The sequence below is a fragment of the Castanea sativa genome, chromosome 3 (genome assembly GCF_040712315.1).
Source record: "Castanea sativa cultivar Marrone di Chiusa Pesio chromosome 3, ASM4071231v1".
Classification (NCBI taxonomy): domain Eukaryota; kingdom Viridiplantae; phylum Streptophyta; class Magnoliopsida; order Fagales; family Fagaceae; genus Castanea; species Castanea sativa.
The window spans coordinates 16,149,148-16,160,217 of NC_134015.1; the positions used below are offsets into that span (position 1 = coordinate 16,149,148).

At 28.8% G+C, this 11,070-nt stretch overlaps 1 protein-coding gene across 1 annotated transcript; it reads left to right on the top strand.

The window, feature by feature from the left end:
• Positions 1-3,655: 3,655 nt before the first annotated feature.
• Positions 3,656-5,569, top strand: LOC142628591 (barwin-like; the record flags this gene model as incomplete). The annotated part of the gene is made up of 2 exons (XM_075802655.1): positions 3,656-4,108; positions 5,107-5,569. Coding segments are annotated over 2 exons (624 nt in total), but the record flags the coding sequence as incomplete, so codon positions are not given.
• Between the last annotated feature and the right edge of the window lie 5,501 nt (positions 5,570-11,070).

Here is an 11,070-nt window from a genome sequence, read left to right on the forward strand (position 1 = left end):
AAACTTTTGTTTGGGTAAGACGGTGAAATTACTTTTGGCTTTTTGCAACAACACGCAGTGTCTTGCACACAGAGACAAGAATTAACTAAACCAAAGTAACTGTAGAAATAGCTATAGACACGTTTTTATACAGTTAGACACTTTTTATATAGTTAGTGGAATAGAATTAAAAGTGCACAACGCACAAACACATATATTTGTGTATACAAACTTAAGAAGGCATGGATCACTAATAGAAATGGGCTGACTTGGGCATAGGATAAAAAACACCATTAAGATCATTGTGGGCTTAAGGCGTATAGGTGGGTCCAACTAAAATGGGCCTAAGCCCACATGGCATTAAGAACAGAAAATTTGAAGCATAGTGTGTGTCAGTGTGTGAGAGTTCAAAGATATATACACAGCCTCCTTAGATGAGTCTCGCAGTGATGTATGGCGGCAACAGTTTTTTGTGCTTAGAACTGGGTTTGTTTTTTCAAATCATTTTTATCAATCTCTCTCTCAAAATAGTTTTGAAACTCAGTGATAGGGAAAATAAAAAACAAGTGAATCTATAAAAAAAAAAAAATTGAAAATTATGGAGAGGAGAAGTTTCTTGAAAATGTTTGTGATTTTCGCTTCTGTCTTCTACTTCTTCTCCTAGATCTCTCTCTAAATTAGTTCAGTGGAACCTAATGATCAGAGAGCCTCAAAGATTTTTCTTATAAAAATTGGAGAGCTCCTCTTTTTTTTTTTTTTTTTGGTTTCTTACACTGATGACTGAACGCAACCGCTCAATGCGAAAACAGAGACCATGCCTTGGTTGTTTTATTTGGCAGGTGAGGTACAATGTAAATGCAACGGTATACGCCTCGTTACTCACTAGCGTTACTAATTTTTGTATTTTTCTCTTCTTTTTTTTTTTTCCTTCTTTTTTTCTTTCCTCTAAAATCAAAAGTTTGACAAAATTAAAGGTTGGACAAAAGAGTGAAAAGTTTATTTGTGATTAAACTTAAAATAAAGAACACAACCGGTTTAAATAATAATGTGAGATTTGGACAATAAATGAAATTATAATTCTTGCCCATTTTATAAAATCGAGAATTTGATAAAATACAGGTGAAAAATGATAGAATGATAAAATTAAAATTAACACCATTGATAAAAGAAAAAGAAAAATCCAAAGTTAATATGACAAATGAGGGAAAGATAAGAGAATTTATGTGCATCCTGTAATATTTTCATCATATTGGAGGGAGGTGGTGCATGGGCAAAAGGGTATACATCATAATTAAGGAATGAAATAGAGTGTCTTCATGAAGTTATCATAAAATGGTCTACATGTGTTTTTCCCCAAAGTTTATGTTAGACCTAATTTTGCTTTTTGCTTAATATATTTGCTTTCACATGTCTTACCTGTGATATTTCATGAAGAATCCAAGCTTGCTTGAATGCTTGATTGTGTGACTAAGTTTTATTTTTACTTTTATCCGAGATAGAATTCTATTTTACCCTAGTCTAAGTGTATGTGTGTCAATGCTTGATTAAGTGACTACATTGAAAAGCTAGATCATATTTTCTTCCATAGATGTTAGCTCTTGCAATGTGATGTGGATTTGAAAAATTCCCCTATAAAGGGCCTGTAGCCGTGTTCTTAACAACGTGGCTATTGGTCTAGCAAAATATAATATATGTTTCCAAAAGATGGCCTTTTCATACGAGTAATTTATTTAGGTACTTCTGGAATATGATAAATGGTACTCTCTTCTCTCACATTCATAGTGGGAACTATTATGAATGTAAAAGAAGAAAATACTATTTCGCTGTACTCCAGAAGTATCTAACCATTTTCTGATTTTTACATATTTTTTAAATTTTTACATATTTTTCCTCCTCCGAAACATCTATGGCCTTTTAGAAGCATAATTAAAACATGAAGCTTGCTTTAGGTGTCTTACGCTTACCATCAATATAGTAGTTCCTTTTATCACATCATTATTTTCATTGTTTCTAAAGAGGTCCACTATTTCAAGATCATCTTGAACTCTGAATAAGATTTAGAAGTATTAAACAATATATAATTAGATTCTTAAAAAAAAAACAATATTATTAAAAACTAGACTAAACTGCTCGCTTCTAACGTTAATATAAACAAAATTATTTAATTTCTTTTCATTCACTTAATTTCCTCTCCTTTTCATTACTTAAATGCACTATATTCCATTTTATTTATTTATGATTTACTAATTCTATTTCATTATGAACTTCTAAACGAAGTATTGATGTGACTTCCCAAATTTTGATTTGGATATTGTTAATTTGTGTTATGTATGTGAGTTTGTTCTGAGTCTGAAATCAGACATATAATGGGTAGATATGAGTTTTATTAACAATTAAAATAGGCTTAATTATAGGTAATCCTTTTGAGGTATAGTGCAGATGTGACTAGCATTTTTCCTTGAGTCATTACAATTAATGTGATAGATTGAGATTACTAACACATCACTTTCTCTTGGACCACCACTAACAATCTAACACTTTGTTTGAGAGTTTGTAAACAACTAAATTAGCCTTAATTATAGGTAATCCTTTTGAGGTATAGTACAGATGTGACTAACATTTTTCCTTGAGTCATTACAATTAATGTGATAGATTGAGATTACTAACACATCACTTTCACTTGGACCACCACTAACAATCTAACACTTCGTTTGAGAGTTTGTAAACAACTAAAGTAGCCTTAATTATAGGTAATCCTTTTGAGGTATAGCGCAGATGTGACTAACATTTTTCCTTGAGTCATTACAATTAATGTGATAGATTGAGATTACTAACACATCACTTTCATTTGAACCATCACAACAATCTAACACTTCATTTGAGAGTTTATAAAGGAATGGAATGAGTAAATTCTAAAGGAATCCAAAGGAATGGAATTGAATAATTTTACACAAATCATAATTGTTACATCAATCCCATAAAATAAAATTAATTTAAAAAAAAGTGTTATATCTATAGTTATGAACCAAGAACCTTGTAGCTTAATTGTTTGACACTTCTTAGTATTTCTTCTCTAAATATCTAAGGTTCAAATCCCCATTTCCATTGTAATTACTGAAAAATGCTGTTGAATTTATTACATCATTAGACTTTTTGCAGCACAATGCATACGCCATACTGGCTAATTTTAATCACATTGAAGATTAGAGATGTTACAAGGTTAATATACGCCATACTGGATAATTTTAATCATATTTAATGGCGGCTTTCTTTGTCAATGAGGAAGTAAAGAGGGCCATTTTAACTTCGGCCCAAAATGGATCACCAGGAAGATCCCTCTCTCAGTCCAAGCAATAATAATAATGCATGCAAGAATTGACCGAGATGATCACGGCAGATCTTCAGCAGAATGGAACACCAAACACGATTGAAATTGCCCTTAGTCTTAGGTTAAGGATAAGCCACAATATACGACTGAAAAGTACAACATGATCACGATGACACCAATTTGGTTGCCCATCTTGACCCTTAAAAGTCTGTGTAGTTCATGTAGAAAGTTGCACTTAGTCCAGTCAAGGTCAAAATCACACCTAACATTGCTATGCCATCTTATTCAAACTACCTAAAGGCTCATCTATAAATTCAAACACCCTTGAACCATATTTTTTCAAATTAAATTGTGAACAGGCAACAAAATTTGGAAAGGCTTAGCTTTTGCTTATTGTTATCTCTCTGCTTACTTGCTAGTGCAATTGCACAACAATGTGGCAAGCAAGCTGGTGGCAAAACATGTGCCAACAACCTTTGTTGTAGCCAATATGGGTACTGTGGGGCTGGTGATGACTTTTGTTCACTTTCCAAAAGTTGTCAAAGCAACTGTCAATCTGGCAGTGGCAGTGGCGGCGGCGGCAGCAGTGGTGGCAGTGGTGGTGAGAGTGCCTCAAATGTGAGAGCAACGTACCACTTATACAATCCAGAGCAGAATGGGTGGAACTTGAATGCTGTGAGTGCATATTGCTCCACGTGGAATGCCAACAACCCCTTGGCATGGCGTAGCAAATATGGTAGGACTGCCTTTTGCGGACCTGTTGGGCCTCGTGGACAAGCTGCTTGTGGAAAGTGCTTAAAAGTAAGTACTAAGTGGTGTGACTGTGACAAGTTAACTTTCATGGCAGAATTATTATTATTTCTATGGAAATTTATGGTAGAAACTAGAATGCAACAGCTTAGTATAATTTCAAATATAAAACTTGAGTTAGTTCAAACTATAATATATAGAGTAGCTCTCTTTGTGACAGATTTTAAATTCATATGGGCTTCTGGTTTTTATTTTTTTTTAAATTTAAAAAGAGAAATTCTAATCTATCTATCCTTCAGTTTTAGAGAAGTACCCACTTTAAACAACTTTGTGAAGTTGTCAATAACTTGATCTTCAGACAAGCAAAACTCAACCTTGATTTCTTTTTGTGTCACCAAATTACATATTAATGTAATGAAATTTGACATATTGATATGCTTGCTAGATAATTGGCTAAGGTTTAGTATTCTTGTACATTAAATCTATCAAGATCATGATATATAATCAAAAGTAAACGTGTATCATAATCCTAATAGGTCTAGTACATAGAAGCACTAGGCTCATAATTTTCTTGTTTGCTAGATGTAGCATTCAAAACAATGCATAAAAGGCTACGATATATATATATATATATTTTTTTTTTTTTCCTTAGAGATGATTCAGTATGAAATGGCTTGAAATTACCAAATTCCTAAAAGTTATCTACAAAAACTAAAATGCTAAATGTTTTATTGATTTATTTATTCTTCTGATGAATGATCGTATCTTTGTGTATATATATTCGATTTTGGAAAAGTAAATAATAAAAAGCATTTTTCTTTTCAATTCTTAGCCCCTAGAGGCTCTCTCCGTCAACAAAGTGTGGGCTCACTAGACCATCTATTTTTCTTTTTTAAAGATGAATGACTAATAATTTTAGACAAACAGTGCAATCAAATACAAAAATTAGACCATCAATTATTAGTTTTCTTAAAATAAGTGCTTCAATTCACATTCTTTTAATCAGGAAATTGAGAAGGAAACCACTAAATTTCATGTGTACTGTGTAGGTGACAAACACCGGGACAGGAACTCAAGCAACAGTGAGAATTGTAGATCAATGCAGTAATGGTGGTCTAGATTTGGATGTAGGTGTGTTCCAAAAACTAGACACTGACGGAAAAGGCAATGCTCAAGGCCACCTTATTGTGAATTATCAGTTTGTGGACTGTGGTGATTGAAGCCCTGTTCTATTTTCATGATGCCCAAGTAGCCCAATGTCTCATAATCTATGCATTTGTCAAGAAATAAATGGAGCTAGTGCTCTTGAATAAGAATAAGAAAAGAACTAAACTGTTGGAAGGAATTTTATAGTAAATGACAGCATTTGAATTTGCTGGAAGTTGACTGAGAAATTGAGAATGTAATTTAGATATATACTTGCAATTTTAGTTCTCTTTGCTTAAAAGTGGATCCACCGTTTTGGAGCTTTAACAAATATTATGGGTTTTACAAATATCACATTTGGATTTTGATGCGTGTGTGAATTTCAACCTTACACTTTAAATAATTCACCCCCTAGATTTTGTGATGAATCAAATCTTTTATTATTTTTGTTTTTGTTTTTAATAGAACAAATATTTTGTTGATAAGTTCCATTAAGGCTTGATGGATTCAATTATTTGATATTACATATTTCTGCCTAAAATCTTGCGTAGTGATGAAATATAGAGGTTTAAAGTAATGCCTTTCAAGGTATGAATGGGCTAAGTTGGAGTATTTTCTAATCTGAACTGATCTCTTTATTTTGAAAAAATCTCCAACCTAATTTAAAAAAAAGAAAAAGGAAAAATAATTCCATTCCACTATTCAAATACGTTATTCAATAAATTATTATAATTTACACAGTTTGACATAATATTTAAATTTCATTAGAATTATTTCTTAAAACATCAAATTAAATCAAACTAACAGATTTAAAGAAAATCTTAGATAAAACATAAATCAAATGAAGATATATATAAATAGATCTAACCCTATATATATATATATATATATATATATATGCATGCTAATAGCGTGAGCTAGCTGTGTCAAGTTAGTTGAGTTGAAAATCTGGCAAACCAAACCCAATACAACCCCAAGTTTCCAATAAAAAAGCCCAACCCAACTCATTAGCCCACAAAAAAACGATCCAAGACAAAATATTGGGTTAGATCTATTTAGTTAGGTCATTAGGTTGGTGTAATAAATGCCCAACCCTAGTTAAAAGTCAAATGGAAGCAAATTTTTTTTTTTACAAGATAGAAATTCTATTTTAGTCTAATCTAAGTGTATCTATGTGTAAATTTCCTTCCTGAAGACTTGAATCCGGCCGGCCCTTACCCCCAATACCTGATAAACACTTATACTTGTAAAGTGACCATCGCACTAAGGATGTGCAATGTTCAAATAGAAGCAAACCTAATAGATGCAAACATAAGCCTAAACCATATTGAATTAATTGATTAATTAGTATATTTAAACATTTTAACAAATTTCTTATTGTTTTTACTTTAGAAAAATCTTGTATTGGTTATTCAAAATAGGTTAGTACATACTCTAAAAAAAGAAAAAAAAAGAAACGGGTATGACGTACTTTCACTATTGAAAAAAGGAAAAAAGAAAAAAAAGAAAAAAAGAGTTTGTACATAACTAAAAACAATTTGTCAACAAAGTGTAGGCTCACTAGAGACTATCAATTACTAATTTTGTTAGACTAAGAGTCTGTTTGGCATCACCTTCAGTTTTTAATTTTTATGTATAACTTTTTAAGACTTCACTTTTTTTCACATTTTCTTACTTTTTAATTTTTTTTTTCAAAATACAAGTATATTTTAGCACACTTTCAGCAAAAAGTTAGATAAACTGTTTTCAAATGAACACTAAGAGTACGTTTGGTACACTGAATGTGGATTACAATAGGAATGGTAATCTTTATTACTGGGAATAAAATGTATTGTAATGGAATAACTAAACATATTTATTAGTTTGGTTATGAGTTATAATATTAGAATAAAACTTATGATCTATTTTAGAAAATATCTCATTCATACAATTATATTTCTTAGAAAATAATATATTTTAAATTTTAGAGAGATGAGTCATTTTTTAATGATTTTTTATTTCCATAATTGTTAGGTGGATATAGAAAGTTTATTTATTTGGAAATATATTAGAGCACATTTGGAAGACTGTAATAGACATTGTAATGTAATAAATATTCCTATGACATAACTATTCGGTTGTTTGGTTATGTTTTTACTACAATGAATAGTTATTCTTTATGAATAGCTATTCTTCAAAATGAAGAATAACTATTCCTTATTAAAAGTACTGAATATCTATTCCTTCACCTTATGTTATAAGTTTTTAAAAAATTTCCTAAAAAGCCATTAGTTGCCACATCTTCAAAAGGAAAGAAAATAAATTTTCCTTGTGGTTAATTATTAGCACTATTTTGAACACTCTAAAATACACTTATTTTAGGAAATTTGACTTAAAAATAATTTAATTACACATTCTTTTTATACTCTACTAAATTGTGGATGCATATTCAAGATTCTATTCCTAAATGGTCACCAAACTAATAAATAGTAATATTTATTACATTTCAACTTAATATATTTCTTGTAATACTTATTCCTATTCCCATGTAATAATCATTACAGTGTACCAAACGTGCCCTTAATGGTAGAAATTATTACATTACCTAAGGAATAGCTATTACAACTTTTTTAGAGAAGAATAATTATTCGTCATTTTAAAGAATAGCTATTCATAAGGAATGATTATTCTTTGTAATAAAAACATAACCAAATTATTGAATAGCTAACACTCAAAAAAAAAAAAAAATATTGAATAGCTGAACCATAGGAATTGAATAGCTGTTACATTACCGTACCTATTATAGTTTACCAAACGTGCCCTAAGTGTAATACATTCTTTTAATAAGGAAAGTGAGAAGAAAACTGCTAAATTTAATTTCTACTGTGCAGTAATGGTGGTCTAGATTTGGACGTAGGTGTGTTCCGAAAACTAGACATGCACTAACGGAAAAGGCAATGCTCGAGGCCACCTTCTTGTGAATTATCAGTTTGTGAACTGTGGTGATTGAAGCGCTGTTCTATTTTCATGATGCCCAAGTAGCCCAATGTCTCATAATCCATGGATTTGCCAAGAAATAAATGGATAGTTTATGACAACTAGTTCCTAACAGTAATGAGTTTATAGTTTGAGTTGAAATAGTTTTGAAATTGTTAGATTTAATTTTGTTTTATATTAATAATTCAATGATTATAACGAGAGAGGAGAGGTTTAAACGATAAACATATATATAGAAACTAGCTTATAATCCTATGAATATGCATGGAAATACTTAAAAGATACTAATTAAGATGCATAGTATAATAATCTTGCATATATAATTATCTATAATTTAAATATTATTGATAATCATTTTTACTCTTTAAAAAGTCTTGTAAGAATATTATTCGGTAGAAAATGTAAATTTTCCATTTTTAAAATATTTTTATATTAATTAATTCTAGACTTTTTGTTATTATACACAATAGTTCACTTGAATTGATATTTATGATATGAACTCACATTTGATTACAAAATTAAGAAATAAAACTCTATAAAAATAAATAATTTAGGACACATGATGCAAAATTGGACTTCAATTGTAGAATCTAATTAGATTTTCTCTAAACTTTACCTAGTAATATATATATATATATATATATATATATATATATATAATTTTTGTGCCAAATGAAATGTTTTTAGTGATAAAAAAATGCTCATAAATATAAAATCATTCAAACTCTCTCTTCCTCTAATTTTATATATAGTGTTAGATATATGATTTTTTTTTATAGTTTATTTATATTGAACTCCTCGTTTTTTACTCTAAATTAACTCATTTGGCACAAGAATTAAAAAAACTTCGATTAGATGGAACATTTGCCATAAAATAAAACTCTAATTGAAATCCAATTTATACACTAAACTAACTAACTTGGTTCAAAAATTTAAAAACACTTCGATTAAATGGAACACGTGCCGTGAAATTAAATTTTAATTGAAATCCAATTTTTACACTGAACTAATTAACATGGTTCAAAAATTTAAAATTTTTTATTAGATGAGACATGTGACGCAAAATTAGACTCTAATTGAATTCCAATTTAAAATCTAATTGAATTTTCTCTAAGTTTTACTTATTAATATATATATATATATATATATATATATATATATATATATATAACTTATAAAGTTGAATTGTTTTTAGTTCTACAAAAAAAAAAAGGCACATTAGTATAAAATCATTCAAAAATTATGTATTTTTTATGATTTACTTATATTGGACTCTTCGTTTTTTACACTAAATTAACTCATTTGGTACAAAAATTAAAAAACTTATATTAGATGGGACATATGTCGCAAAATTAAACTCTAATTGAAATATAGTTTTGACATTGAATTAACTCATTTGGCACAAAAATTTGAAAACTTAGATTAGATGGAATAAGTGACGCAAAATTAGACTCTAATTGAATTTCAATTTGAAATCTAATTGGATTTTCTCTCAACTTATATATATATATATATATATATATATATATATAACTTATAAACTGAATTGTTTTTAGTTCTACAAAAAAAAAAAAGGCTCATTAGTATAAAATCATTCAAAAATTATGTTTTTTTTTTTTTTATGGTTTACTTATATTGGGCTTTTCGTTTTTTACATTAAATTAACTCATTTGGTACAAAAATTAAAAAAGTTAGATTAGATGGGACATATGTCACAAAATTAAACTCTAATTGAAATCTACTTTTAATATTGAATTAACTCACTTAGCACAAAAATTTAAAAACATAGATTAGATAGAATACGTGGAGCAAAATTAGACTCTAATTGAATTCCAATTTGAAATCTAATTGGATTTTCTCTCAGCTTTATCTATTATTAATACTAGTATGTAACTCATGCTACTGCACAGGAATGAATATAATTTAATAAAACAATGGAAATAAATATATTGCATTTTTATTATTTAAGTGATACTATTGGTTTTTATTTATTTATTTATTAATCATGTTTAAAAGACTTAGTTTATTCATGTTTAATAAAACTTAGCATTATGTAAGTTTTTAACAAATATTTTTATCATACAAAATTCTAATGAAAGAATACTACATAGACATATATATTCAAGGTTGATTCATATACGGTACATATAGCTATGATTAAATTGCTTTATCACAAACTATTTTTAGCAAAATATTTTAATCAATTAAATGTGAATCTCATAATGTGCATCTCATAACAATATATAACAATAGAATAACGTGAATCTCATAAATAAAAAATTTTAATCAATTAAAAATCACTAAAATTATGAGCATAAAATGTAAAGACAAACACATAGGATAAGTGCTAATTCCTTAAAAGAAAACTTACAATGAGTTGAGAAAACTACACAAATAATATTTTATGTTTGAAGAATAATGAGATTATAACTTCCTTTCGAAATTGGGTAGAAACTCGTGCTGATAACATGTTATGAAAAAGAAAAAAAAAACATGTAACATCAATGATAGAAAAACAAAACAATTTTATAATTAAACAATAAAAATTATTGACAAAAAGGAACAAAAGTATAGGCAGACGAAAGAAAATAAACATGCAACATCAATCATAGGAAAAAATTACTGCTTTATTTCATTTGTCTATATTTTCGTTCCTTTTTTGGTAAAAAATTTACACAAAAAGGAATGACAGTATAGACAGATGAAAGAAAGCAGTAATCAAACCTTAGGAGTGGTTAAAATTCGTTTTGCAGAGCATAAATCAGGACCATGAAAATTGTAAAGACAAGTACAATCGGAATATCTGGAGAACCTCTTCTTATATAAGATACAGAAATACTCAAATACATGCACCATTGATACCGAGAGATTCTTTTGAAATTCCACAGCAT